The sequence below is a fragment of the Acomys minous genome (genome assembly GCF_964271855.1).
Source record: "Acomys minous genome assembly, chromosome: 14".
In the NCBI taxonomy this organism is placed as follows: Eukaryota; Metazoa; Chordata; class Mammalia; order Rodentia; family Muridae; genus Acomys; species Acomys minous.
In genome coordinates this window covers 19,329,575-19,343,641 of record NC_140496.1, presented here as the reverse complement: position 1 = coordinate 19,343,641, position 14,067 = coordinate 19,329,575, and the positions used below count along the sequence as shown (strand labels likewise).

At 50.4% G+C, this 14,067-nt stretch overlaps 1 protein-coding gene across 5 annotated transcripts in view; it reads left to right on the top strand.

Moving 5' to 3' along the window:
* Positions 1 to 14,067, top strand: part of ZFHX3 (zinc finger homeobox 3) — a 277,513-nt gene that overhangs the window by 175,177 nt on the left and 88,269 nt on the right. For all 5 annotated transcript variants that reach the window (XM_084756936.1, XM_084756937.1, XM_084756934.1 and 2 more), the window contains one exon: positions 1,394 to 1,625. In XM_084756936.1, coding sequence (XP_084613062.1) covers positions 1,394 to 1,625 — 232 coding nt within the window. The remainder of the gene's footprint in view (positions 1 to 1,393; positions 1,626 to 14,067) is intronic.

The following is a 14,067-nucleotide window of genomic DNA, read 5'->3' as shown; positions in this document are numbered from 1 at the left end:
TAAGCTTTTTGGACTGTTTGCCTGCTCTGTGCACACCGAATGGGAAAACTTCCTCTCCCTGTCAAGATAGTCCAAAGCAAGAGACACCCTTTCTACACTGGGAACAAACCAATTCCCTGCTCCTAGCCACCCAGGGTCCTCCTTTTCCTCCCAGAAGGTTCGAGAACGTGATGAATTTAGTTCTCGGGTGACCTTTAAGTCTGGCTTCTGTGAACTGTTTCTGTGGCACCTGCTATTGTAGTACGCATGCGCTGACCCACAGCACTCTGCTTCCTGTTGGCTCTTGGGCTTCCAAGTTCTGGAATCGATGTTGCATCTGCCAAACAAAACAGAAAGCTTAACTGGGGCCAGTCATCCTGGCCAGTGATGAGCTAGATGGCTGTGCAGTACTGTAGCCTGCTTTTGTTTTAGTTTTGAGTCATGAGCTCACTATGTAGACAAGGCTGGCCTTGAACTTTCGATCTTCCTGCTCCTTAGCCACCAGGTGCTAAAATTATAGGTTTATGCCACTATACCCAGGTAGACTAATTTTAATTTAAAACCTCCCCCTCACACCCGCGCCCTCCCCTGTGCTGCCATAGTCTTATATAGGCCACTTTTGCCCCAGGATTCACTATGTAGCCAAGGATGACCTTGAACTTCTAAACCCTGCTGCCCCTACCTCCTGAATGCTAGAGTTACAGCTGTGCACCACTACTCCCTAAGCTCACAGCGTCATACATGCTAGGCAGGCACCTATGAAAATGGCCAGACATTTCCTTGAATCTTCGTGACTGACCTAGGGTACTTTACAGGAGGGTTGACCATGAGCTGCCACCAAAGGAGTGGGGGTGTGCACTTTGCCTGGAAAGGTCTAGATCATTGCAGGTCATCCATCTGTGTCACTGTTGTTCAACTCTCATGACTTCAAAAAGATCTATAGATTGTATGCCTGTCAGTGGACCTAGCTGTGTTCCAATAAAACTTTATTGATGAAAACGGACAGCAGGCCAGATTTGGTTCAGGCCGGTTTGCCCTGCTCTGCTTTAAATAAAGCAATTTACTCTGGAAAGGGAAAGGGGTGAGCTTTTTGTCATTGTGTAAAACTGAGAAAGCCCTGTTAATGAACACAATTAACAGTCACTGTGGCAAGCTACCTGGCAGGAACCACATGGGAGAGACAGGTAAATTTATCAGCATGCTATTTAACCTTCAGAGAGCTTCCAGAGAAGAGGACACTGGGGACAGTAAAAACACCCAGCGTGAGGAGACTTATCAACAGCCATCGGGTCCCAACTCAGTCCCTGGTTGGCACACCTCTCACAGCGGGCCAGTACAGTGCAGGAGTGGCTTGTGCCAACCGTGTGCCTTGAGTGCCTGACCAAGGGAGTGTTCCTTTCCTTTCTCCCTGCAGCACCTGCAGCAGCACGAGAGCGGCGTGGAGGGCGAGAGCTGCTACTACCACTGCGTCCTGTGCAACTACTCCACCAAGGCCAAGCTCAACCTCATCCAGCATGTGCGCTCCATGAAGCATCAGCGTAGCGAGAGCCTGCGCAAGCTGCAGCGGCTGCAGAAGGGCCTTCCGGAGGAGGATGAAGACCTGGGCCAGATCTTCACCATCCGCAGGTGCCCCTCCACGGATCCAGGTGAGGGGCGGCAAGAACGGGGGAAGGTGTTGGTGGGCGGAGCCTCCTGCAGGCTTCCACCCTGTGGGCGGGCTTAGCGTATCAAAGCTGCTGCCCCTGTGTCTGTTGCTAGGCACCTCAGCTGATGCTTGTGATGGAAGGAGCTTGGTTGGATTGTTGCCTTTTTCATAAGAATCACCCTTCGTTAGGTGTGCGTTCAGCCACATGGAAGTTATAGATATCTTGTCCCAGAGGCAGGCCTCCTGCGGCTGGCCTTCCTCCCCCAGCCTTCCCCCCCCCCATCTCGCCCCATCCCTGTGGATTCTTGTACTGCCGCACACGGTTTTGTAATCCTGGCAGACAGCGACTTCACAAGTTCTAGGCCAGCCTGGACTACCCAGTGAGACCCTGTCTCAAAAGCAATGTTACTTGTGTGCCTTTGCTGAGTACTAGTAGTAGTTTGTGGCTCCAAAGTTGGGGGCTTCAAAATTGAACTTGAGAGGACCTCAAAACTTAGACTTGTCACAGGACCCTTAGTTGTATTTGAAAGTGACTCACTGTCTCGCTGGTTCAGGCTTCTGGACTTCCTGTTTGCGGCTCGTGACCCTGTGCAGTTTGCCATTTCTTGCCTCCCTGCCATCTCACATCTTATCTACGGAGCCCTTTTCACTCTCCCTTCCCCCCAGGTAACACTCATTCCTAGCGGGGCCTCATTTGGTAGAATCAACTTCTTTTAAAAAAAATTTTTTTTCAACCTTTCTCTTGTGTCCCTTAACTCAGCAATGCAACCTAAGTCACTTGGTTCTTTCAAAACAAGCAAGCAAGACAGGACTGGTGGTACAGGCTCATAGCCCTGGCAGAGCAACAACTTCATGAGTTCTAGGCCAGTCTGGTCTACACAGTGAGACCCTGTCCCAGAAGCAAAGACGGAAACTCTGTCAAATAAGGTTTTCTTCACTTAACTTTCTCATGAAAGCCTCATGATTTTTCCAAGACCCCCCCACCCCCCCAAAAAAAGTCTTTGTAGCTTATGTCCAGCGTGTGCCCAGCGAGCTGTCATCACCTGTTCCCTCCCTGTAAGTAAGCCAGCCAATGAGGGAGCCAGCGCCTTCCCGCATCCTCCTGCTAGTCAGTGAAAGGGTTGCCCGCCCCCTTGGTGACCCCCTTCCTTCACCCTCAGGTTGTTTCTCCCTAGGAGAGAGAAGGAGGCTGCTTCTCTTGACACTTGTCATGCGAGTTTATGGTTCTTGGTCCTTCGGTCCTCAGGATGCCAGAGGGTGTTGGTCCCTGCTGGCATGGCCACGCATGCTCCCACACCTTCCTGGATGTGTCAGCAGTCCCAGCTCTTGGGACACAGTTTTTTCCAGAACTTTCTTGCTGGTTGGTGGTGTTGGTGGTGGTTGATGGTGGTGGTTGTGGCAGTGGCAGCGGTGGCAGCAGTGGCTGAGGTGGTTTTTTGTCCACTTTCCATGATAAAAGGGCCACTTGTGAGCTGTTAGACCATTACTTATTCCTCATCTGCCGCAGCAGCTTCCACCCAGTCAGCTTTGTGGAGCGTTAATCGGGAATTGTTAAGTCAAGCATGCATTTGAATAGTTTTCGGGGGCAAAAAAAAATTATTATATTTAACCTTAGGAACAGAAAAAAACGGCCTGACCCTCCTCCACCCTGATCTCTGGAGCCGCCCTCGACTTGTAGCTGCTTCTCCCTTTGACTCACCTCAGGGCTCTCAGCATGCTCCTACTCTTAGCTGACCACTGAGCTGCAAGACAAGGACTCCCCTGTCCCTCCCCCATGCACCCCCCACCCCACCCCCACCCCCAGCCTGCCCTGTGAGCTGCTCTATGAACCCTCTCATTCCGGCCTGCTCATACATACGTGCATCCATGCATGTGCAAGCCTACGCCGGCCCCCCACAACAGGCACCATCGCTTAAATGCTGGGCCCACTTCTGCCCCATGTGTGCTCACACACGTTACCAACATACAATACAACGTATGCTCATACATACATGCGTCCATGCACGTGCATGCTTACGCCGGCCCCCCACAACAGGCACCATCGCTTAAATGCTGGGCCCACTTCTGCCCCATGCGTGCTCACACACGTTACCAACATACAACACAACGTATGCTCATACATACATGCATCCATGCACGTGCAAGCTTAAGCTGGCCCCACACAAACAGGCATCATCACATAGATGCTGGGACCACTTCTGCCCCATGTGAGCTCAGACACATGTTACCAGCACACAGCACAACACGTGCACTCAAGCAGGGCCATTGCATACATGCTGTGTTCACACATATCCTTCACAGATGTCCTGATAGGCACAGTGCACCTCACACCCCCTAATGCATACTTACACGGCCACAGGTGTAATGACACTCTGTGTGCACACATACCAGTGACACTGCCCCTCGCTTCAGCGCCCGAAGCCCTTTCACTGTACTCTCATCCCCCTGCAGGCCCCCTCCCCCATCTCCGCCCTTCTATTAGGATGAAATAATAATTGGGGGTGATATTAATATTCAGTATTTTCACTATTATAACTCTATAAATATTAATCACAGCTGAGCCTTGTAGAGTTTTATAATTTCATTTACCTTCTTGTACAACTTTTTGTTTTCCCTGCTTTTCTAGGTACTTATGATTAATTCATGGCTTACCTAACACTGCCAGAGCAGACATACCCTAATCTCCGAGTGCTCCGTGCTCACTTTGCCCCGTCAGCTTCATTTCCTCGTAGAGGCATCCCGCTAAGCCCCTCCAAAGCCCCGAGTTCGCTAGCTCCCGTCAGGATCATCCTGTGGCTCCCTGGCCGCCTCGCCTTTTGAAACAAAAGTGCTGTTCCCATTTCCCTCCCGACAGGATGCACTCACAGACCCCGATGTTGGGTTTTTTGTTTTTTTTTGGTTTTTTTCCTTCCACTGTGCTTGTTGAGGTTTCCCACTTCTGTGAACAGCATCTTCTCCCACAATGGGCAGTGCAGGGATGTGCAGGTGGCAGAGGCCAGGACGGTGGCTGTCCTTTGTGGGCCCCGGGAAGTAGTGTCTCTTCCCTGGTTGGAGTTTAAATAACTGTCTCATCCGCAAGGCTCCTGGTCATGTCTGACCCCATCCCACAGTGGGTGTGTACTCTGAGGGGCAACAGTGAGAGTAATTTTTAGCTGTTGTGTGGCCCTGCTCTGTCTGTTCCCCCACGGCCACACTGCACTGCGCAGTCATCTCATAGGATTTCCTTCGATGTCTCTTTGCACTCTTTAGTTCTTCCTTTCCACTCAGAATTCCCTCTTTATGAGTGAGGTTCCCCAAACTAACTGACAGACAGCTGCCATCCCACTCAGGTCCGTGGAATGGGGCAGCAGACAGTCCCCTGCTTTCTAATGGAATCTACCACTTCATGCTGCCCTCTAGACTGGCTTTCTTACACGCTACCTCCTTCATTTTCTTTCATTTATTGCTTATTAGCCTCCCCCACCCCCAAGGACGTGAGCAACTTGAGTCAGGGTGATAGAATTCTGTCCCGAATTTCAAAATCCTTTGGTGTTGTCTTTGGCCTCCAGTCATGTTGCTGCCCACCAGCTATGCAAACCCCCGCCCCCCGCCTTCCTCCCACACAAATGCGCCAGTGAAGTTCATCCTCCACTGACGACAAAGGGACAAATTATTAGGTAATACACTGACATGAACAGGGACGCGGTTCTGTTTTAGAAATCCCTGTAGGAGAACACATCTTGAAACACGGCCTCCCTCGTTCCTGCGGATCCACTCTTAAAAACTTGAAAGGATGTCTTTAAGGAAAGGGACATGCGGGGCGCGACAGAACTGAGATACTTAGGATTGTCAGCTTCAGGCTTGTAAACACAGACTTGTCAGCACCTCCCGTCCTGTCCTCATTAGGAGAAAGATCAGGACGTGACCCTCCAGCGAGCAGTGTTGTGCTCATGCCACAGGAAGCATTAGGAAGCCCGTGAGCCCCCTTCAGGTCCCTGTCCCTGCTTACCCCGACCGCAAACCAGATGGTCATTAGTTGGTCCAGCTGCCTGGAGGTTGTTATGCTGGCGTGTCCCGTGATCTGCTTCAACTCTGTTGTCCTGTCTCCTTTCTTCTCAATGCTGTGGTCCAGATCCCGCAGAGCTGCACGCAGAAGCCTCCGGCAGTCACTTTCTTTCCTTTGTAAGGTCCTCACGCTCTCATCTCAGGCACCTTCTACAATGGGCAGGACTCCTCCTCGCTGGGAAGGGCCGCCAGAAAGAACTCGCGAGCCACTTCCTCCCCAGAGACGTTACTTCTGTGTGTTGTGTTGCTCACCTGTCTGCTGGTCAGAACCTGTTGGCTCAGGAAAGGAGCAGACATGCAGGAAGGCATGAAGACTTTCCCCCCATCCTTTAGAACTCTGTGGTGCTCATTGGGATCGGCACCTGCTGCGATGGCTCCCCAGCCCACAGGGGGCCTCAGGGTGAGATTTCAGTCATGTAGGCCCTGCCGCAGGGTGGAGGTTGGTGGGCTACTGTTTCTCCATTAGTCTTGCTTGTCTTTGGTGCCTTAACCTTGTGTCAACAGGAAGGCCAAGTCCTGCGGGGCTTTCTAGTCAGTTTGTTTTATCTCTGAGATGAAGCCTTTCTAGGAAACCCTGCCTGGCCTGGAGTGCACTGTACAGACAAGGCTGGCCTTGAACTCACAGCAGTCCTACTGTCTCTGTTTCTTGGGTGCTGGGATTACAGGCCTACATCACTATACATAGGCAAACTGTTTGGTTGAGAGGGAGCCTAGGATAGCCCAGGCTGGCCTCAGCCTTGCTTGGTTGCCAAGGCTGGTCTTGAACAGGGAATCTTCCTCCCATTCACTTCTGAGTTCTGGGATTACAGGTGTGTGCCACACCTGGCTCCAAGGCTTGCATTATATTCGTCTTCCTAACCCCACTTCAGTGTGAAAACACAGACACCTCACACTCAGCTTGCACATGCATGCTCACATACAAACACACATCTCATATATGCACGTACACCACTACACACACACATACATACACAAACCACCTAGACAAACACTACATACATGCACACTACGTACATGCACACATACACATATACTACATGCACACACATTACATGCTCACACACCCTATTTATGCACCACACACATACCACCTGTGCACACACATAGCCCCCACATATAAACACAAACACACTCACACAGCACACACGCCCATAGGCACTGGGAATATAGCTCACTGTTATAATATTCTCCTGGCATAAACAAAGTTCACAATTTGACCTCCAACACTATGACCTACTTAGGTGAGGCCATTTCCCCATTTCTTTAGAAAATTTAGTCTTCAATTTCTACCTGGAGTTGTGGCTATCAGTTGGAGTGTTTTTGTTGCTGTTGTTTTCATTTTGTTTTGTTTTTTCCTGAAAGACCAACTGGTCTCTTGGCTCTGTTGGTCTTTGGTCTTTTCATTTCACTTCTGTCTGGTGGCAGGGACAGGGAGCCATCACCATGAGCTTTCTCAGTGACTGGTTTCAGCTGTCTGCTTTGCCTTGATTGACCCAAAGCTCTAGAAAGCTTGGATAGCTCAGGCGGGCATGTCACTTGTAGGATTCAACCCCTGGTTTGCTCATTAAAAAGACATTTCTGGCTCCTGGGAGAAACTGTAGTTAATTTACTTTATCAGTGTCCTAAGCTTAGCGAATATAAGAGGTCCTTTGTGCTTCCGCTCTTGGCCTTTCTTTTCTTCCTCCTCCCCTCTCCCTCCTGGCTTCTCTCTTACCCCTCTTGCCTTAGGTACTTTTTCTTTCATAGAGACGGAGATCTTCAAGCTTCGGCCACTTATAACTTAATCAAATCGTTCTCCATCAAAGGGTGACTTAGGTACCTTTTGTTGAGTTGGGGGGACACAGTTGACATCTTTCAGAACAGTGACTTTCCGGGGCCAGGGAAGTGAGTGCAGCTTGCCGAGTGATGAGGTGTATTTGGTGACGGTCTGTACTGAAGCATTCATTGGCTCCTCTCTTCAAGCCAACTCTGGGTGAGTGCGCGGACTCACACAGCTTCAGAGAATAAGACACAGGATCCAGCATTCTCAGCTGGCTCTGTTTTCAAAAGCCTTCTAAACATGAAGCACATCTTTTTTTTTTTTTCACTTTTGCAAAAATAAATTATATGCAATTTCAGTATAATTTTTCTCACAGCACTAAAATGCGTTGCAGGCAGCTCTTTATATCGGGAGCTGTTTTTATAAAGCCTCCACTTTCTCTTTTCCCTTTTTGCCTGGTCTTTGTTGACAGGGCTCGGGAAAGCCTGGGGCCAAAGCATACCTAAGTCAAAAAGTTAAATTCAAAGGGGCAAACAAAATTGGGGTGGCTGCGTGCCTGGGTCCTTGGAGGAATGGCACTGACAGGACTTCTCCCACGTTAAGTGTGGTCTCTGGACAAAGACTGTAAGTTTTGAGGTGTGTTTTTAGGAAGACGGTTTGCAGAGGGGCGGACAGCACCACGCAGACCCAGATTTACAGAATGAAACTAGAGCTCACTGTCTTCAAAGAAACGTTTTCCTTAAACCTTTCCAAACAGCCGTGTGTAAGCAGGGCTTGTTACTCGGTGCCACTGGCAGTTTCCCCAGGAGGGAACTGTTTATGCGGCATCAAACAGCACCAGGCCTGCAGAAAGACCTCCAGCTGGTGACATCCACCCATTGACCTCCTCCCATTGACGTCCACCCATTGACGTCCTCAGCCACTGGCTTGTATTCATAGAGATGGTTTTCTGTCGTGGGTACAAAGCATCCGATGGTTCGTTCGGTTTACCCTCTGATTTGGGTGCGTTTTCCACCCACCCCTGGAGGCCAGGAGTAGTTGTCAGGGTGTGCTCGGCCTTGTTTTTCTGTCGGAACAGGGTTCTTCGTTTGCCTTAATTAGTCCTCTAACAATCTACAAAGGTCAGTGCCAATTGCCTGCTCATTTACATTTGTAATTGTGATGGCTTCTGATTACATATTCCTTCTGTCAGTCCTCCCTCTGGAGATGCGCCGGAGTCCCCAGCCCCCACCACCTCCCCCCACACGCACGCAGGCGTGCACACACACTAGTACACATCCCAGCCCTGTGAAAACTGAAGCACCGACTCCTCCCACGAGAGCCTTGTGTGGTTGTAGCGCCGCTCCCCCCCCCCCACCCCCAGGTGTGTCCCTGTCTGGTGGAAAGTCACCTTGGAGGGGCTCTTGTCTAAGTTGGGGACATAATGAAGCTGGAGTCAGGGAAATTTACGTCACTCCCAGGCCAGAACTCTGAGAGCCATTATCCGGGAACCTTCTTGGACTAGGTAATTAGGGGCAATTAAACTTTTCTGCTGGCTCTCTGCAAAATATGCTAATAATCCACTCTGTTAAAAGGTGGACATGAGCAGGGGCTCCTTCAACGTTGTCACAAAATCCTGGCCTGGAAGGACCCCTCTGGAGAGTGTGTGGCATCACCAGGAATGTCACCTGGGTGATGGGCGCAGAGTCCGCAGCTTCCTGCCTCACCTGACACGTGCCCCCTGTGTGGTGCTCCTTCTGCAGGACTCGGCTTGGCTTCATTAGCCTTGGTTGCAGAAGTTCTCACCCTTTCATCTCTTCTTATTCTATAATAAAATAATAATTTATTTTCCACAAGTGGACTGGGCTTTTCGCGTTAGGTCATAACCTAACCTCACGGTGGATTACAGCTTAGTCTGTCCTTGGCTGGGCTCTCCCACCATGCCTTCCTCTTAAAGGATATACTATTGTGTGCCCTTGCGGCCACCAGCGAGCCCGCTCTGAGAGGCACAACCCTGTGGTTTTTCTCTACTAGGATGCTGATAGCACGTGACACCAAGAAGGGAAGAAAGGGGGAGAGGAAGTAGACTCCCTCACGGTGGTTACTGCGTTAGGTGAGGCCTAGTGGGGCGCGTGTTGATGTTGAAGAGTGAGCTTTGAAGGCTGACGAAGTGCCCACACATCCTGGAGCTCCCAGCTCAGAGGCACAGCCCCTCCCGCCCCTCCCACAGAACCAGGGAGTGCTGTTTCATGCCTAAACATCACTTTAGTCAACCTTTGTCTTGGCCTGCCTCTTCACGGCCAGGGACAAGGGCTGTCTGAGGAACTTGAAATTTTAAAACTTGTTCCTGGAGTGAACAAGGAGAAGTAGTTTTTACTAGGTTGAGAGTTTGGGAGGGTGGGGGCTCATGTCCTTGGATTTCCATGGGAGTGAGGAACTGTATCACGTCAGCACGGGTAGCCGGAAGCAAGGGCCTTTTCAGCTGCCCCGGCGCGTGTGCTGGTTCATCCTGTACTGACCCCCCCCCTCCCCCCAGTCCAGCCTCTGCAGTTAACGTCTTCTGAGTTGTCCCAGTGGTTTGTTTGTTTGTTTTTAAGAGAAATATGAGTTTGCACTTCTACTGCCTTTAGAGATGGCCAGAGCGTCCGTTTCTGGGCCTACTTACATCCCATAGGAAGCCTGTTTCCAGCCTAAGTAGGAGGCCAACGGAGAACTGGATCACACAGGTCTCTGCTGACAGAAATAGCTCAAAGGCTTTTCTTCGATGTGCAGATATTAAGGAACTCCTTCAAACTGTGACCCAATTGTAAGAATCACGGCCCAAAAGATCCTTTCCCCATCTCAAACATAAAAACGGGCACTGGAAAATTTTGTGGCCTTGAGAGCAGTGTAAACATTGCCTCTGTTTCCCTGCCTGCTGGTCACCCAGGTCCCCGGAGAGCCACAAGAGAACGCCTCTGGGTCCTCAATTAAAACTCAAGTTTTGATAGCGAAATTTAAATGTCTCTGTCTTGGTAGCCAAATCGCCAGTGTTTCACCGTAATGCGTGGATCGCTGCCGTTCCAGCGTAGACTCGGAAAACAATCTGGGATGCGAGGCTGGACAGCACAGGCTTCCTTGCTGGGGACTCTCGGCCTTCCAGCAGAGCCAGCCGAGGTGTGGGGTGCATTCTGCACGATTCTGTTAGGCTTGTGTCCTGAAGGGTTAGAAGCCACTGGCTACCTGCTGTCCACCAGGCTGAATGGATTCTGCCCTTGCCCTTTCATTTCTCCGGTTTCTTCCTCAGGATGGTGGGAGTACATCTCTGGAAAGGTTTTGGTTTTCCCACTGACGTCTCTCTCCCCGTTAGCAGTTGTGAGGGATTTTGAAAGGACTCTAAGGATACGTTGGTTTAGAGGGGGGGCGCTCGAGGGCTTTTATAGTTTCATATCCCATGGCTATCGAGACCTTTTAGGTGTATTCTAAAAAAAAAAAAAAGGAGCTATTTATTGCTTTTTTTTTTTTTTTCGAAAAAGACTCTTGACCTGTTCTGAGTAAAATATTAAAAAATGGACAGCATGCACGTTTCTCAGAACAGGCTTGTCTGATGGTGAAGTCCCAAATTTTATCCAGAATTGTCATACACTTTGGTCCCTTCCCAGGGTCCTTTCCTTGGTTTGCATATGATGGCACCCATTTTCCCTGATCTTATTCTCACCCTGATCTCCCCCCCCCATGTGTGAGCATCCCTCATATCGATGAGTCTTCTTCCTATTTTCATCTAGAAGATTTATTTGTTTTTATTTTGTGTTTATATACGAGTGCCTGCACATGTGTACATATACAACATGCATGCCTGCTACCTATAGACACCTGGAAGGGACACCAGATCTCCCAGACATAGACAAGTGGTTGCGAGCTACCTGATATGACGTGACGGGAAGTGAACTCAGGTCCTCTGGAAGAACACTGCGTGCTCCTAACCTCTGAGCCATCTCCCCAGCCCTGTGATCCTCATCACATAAGGATAGATTGGATGGGGGCCCATCCTAAAGGCCTCACTGTAACTTCATCACTTAAGGGGAGACCCCCGCCCCCACCTGTGGATAAAGGCAGGTTTTGAGGGCCTGGTGGTTAGGGCTTGAGCTTCGGAAATGAGGGGAGAGCATATTTCAGTCTCTAACCTCCAGCTCTTTGATGTCTGCTGCCACTCTCTTGGGCTTCTCCGTCGCTCTTTGGGTGTGGCAGGAGAGTAGAGGGAAAAGGAGGCCACAGACTCTGATCATGGCCTCCCTCAGCGCTGGGAGCCCTACCAGGCCTTCTCTAGCATTTCACTGTCAGGACGGTGTACTCGGTATGGGCGCTGGCACCAGAGCAGCAGAGGGACTTACTTGGCGGGAAAGCACTAAGCAGCAGGTCAGGCGTCGGTTTTCCAACCGTGTCTCATGAAGCTTCTTCTACCTGTCCTGCTGGGACCCTCTCAAGCCTTCCTCCTGGGGCCTCAAGGGGACAGCCAGCCCAGACCTGGGAGTTTTCTGATCCCTGTGAGATGCGTGCGGTTGGCACCTGCTGAGGGCGCCCCGGCTGTGCTGGCTGCTGGCTGCTGTTGGTGGAGGTTGCGGAGTTGGCGTTTCCTCTTTGCTGCCCTCGCCTGCTTTGGAAGACCGACCGGCACACGCGTGGACTCATGCTAGAGCCCAGTGGCCCTGGTTTCCTTGCTTCAATTACTAGTCAACGCCTCCGCCAGCCTTCTCTGCCTCGCCAAGTCTATACCTATTAGTGGGATAGAATTCTATGTGTTACAAATAGGCTGGGCTTCCCGCCAAAGGATTTCAGTGGCTGAACGTACCCGGAGAACTTATAGTTTTCCTTTTTTTTTTTCTTTTTCTTTTTTTTAAATATTAAATACATTATCGGATGATTGATTACTGGGATGGGTGGAGGTCAGAGGACGCTGTCTGGGAGTTAGTCTTCCCTTTTTAATCATGCAGGTTCCTGGAATCAAACTCATGTTGTCAGGCTTAGCAGCCAGTGCCTTCATCCAGCGAGCCATTTCCCTGGCCCCTCTCTTGGATCTTACCCTTTTGTGTCGTATCCTCCAGAAGGAAGAAAATTAAAATCTGAAGCTGAGCTATTCTGAAAGAGAGGGAGAGTCCTAGAAGTCCAGGGGAGCTGAGGAGTTAGGGAGTCAGGGGAGGAATGCGGAGATTAGATACGGGAAGGAAGATTAAAAAAAAAACCATAACCATACACACAGAAGGAGAAAAGACTAATATATGTATTTTTTTAATATTGAGATGTAATTGTACACATTTGTGGATCATGCCACGATAATTGGATAGCTATATGCAGCACATAAGGACGGAGTGTGGGCTTTAAGCATCTCTGTGTACTTCAAGCATGGGTCATTTTCATGGTGGGTGGCTTATACACCCTTATATTTATTTAGAAATACATCACAAATTGTCATAGGCAGTTGGTGCCCCACTGTGCCCATAGCAAACCAGAGCTGAGGTTCCCCAGTCCTCATCGTGTTTGGCTGCCCCACATGGAGGCTTTCCCCCCTCGTCACTGTTCTGTGCGGCTCTGCTATGACACTGAGGCAGGGGCTGGTTTCTGCCTTTTCATGCTCATCTCATAAAAACCCATGGCTGGGAAGCCGTGGCCCAAGCCTGGATAGAGGTCAAGCTCTTTTGTCCTGTAAACCCTGGCACCATTTGCTAGACGGCTAATACTGCTTTGGAGTCTGGAGAATCAGCTAGGAAGGAGAAAGTAGCTTGAGTCTTTCCTTCCTCGTTGGGAAAGAGGCAAATGCTGAACACATATGGGATGTTGGTGCCCAGTGGGATGGAGACTGTTGGGGGATTATTCTAGATAAGGGGTTCCGGAAAGGCCTCTAGTGGGAGCTGAGAGTCGGGCTGCATGGACCGGAAGGGTGCTGTTCATGGGCTCCATAAACACTGGCAAGGTTGGCTGGATGGAGGAACAGGAAAGCAGGCAGGGGCTGGAGAGCAGGGAGTGAGCTAGGAGATGTGGCAGAGCACTGGGTACCAGGCAGGGTATGGGAGGGAGGCCAGGTTGACTGGACTTACTCCCGTCAAGATGTGAACTCACCAGAAAGCCAAGCAATTGAAGTTACGAGTGCAAACGTGGCCTGTTCATCTATTGAAGAGTGGAAACGTGGCCTGTACATCTAAGTCAGCTCGGATGTGAGTCACGTCCCTCTCCACCCCCAAGGAAAAGCAGCTTCTCCAGATAGGGTTAGGGATGATACCGCCAAGGTATCATGTCAGCTGAATGGTGAGGAATCACAACAGCACTGTTGGGGCTCTCTGCCTCAGGCCAGCACTCAGCAGCACATCTGGATGCCCAATAGCTCACTTCTGACTTCCACAGGGAGCCCGCACTCAACAGGCCGGGCTGATCTTAGCCTGCAACCTTTCCATTCCTTGGTGGCCATGTGCCCGGACCCCAGGCAGATCTGAAGCCTTCCTCGGAACACATAAGACCAGAGAGATTTGTGCCGTACCCTACTGTTTTCTCTGGCCTTTTCCTTAACCAAGAATGTAGACTGGGATTTTGGAGGTCTAGGTTTTTGGGTATTCTGAGGGGATCTATGTCTCCTAGTCGCTTGCTTTTAAGGCCTTTATGAGAAGATCCCGGGAGAGAATGGTGCTGGCAT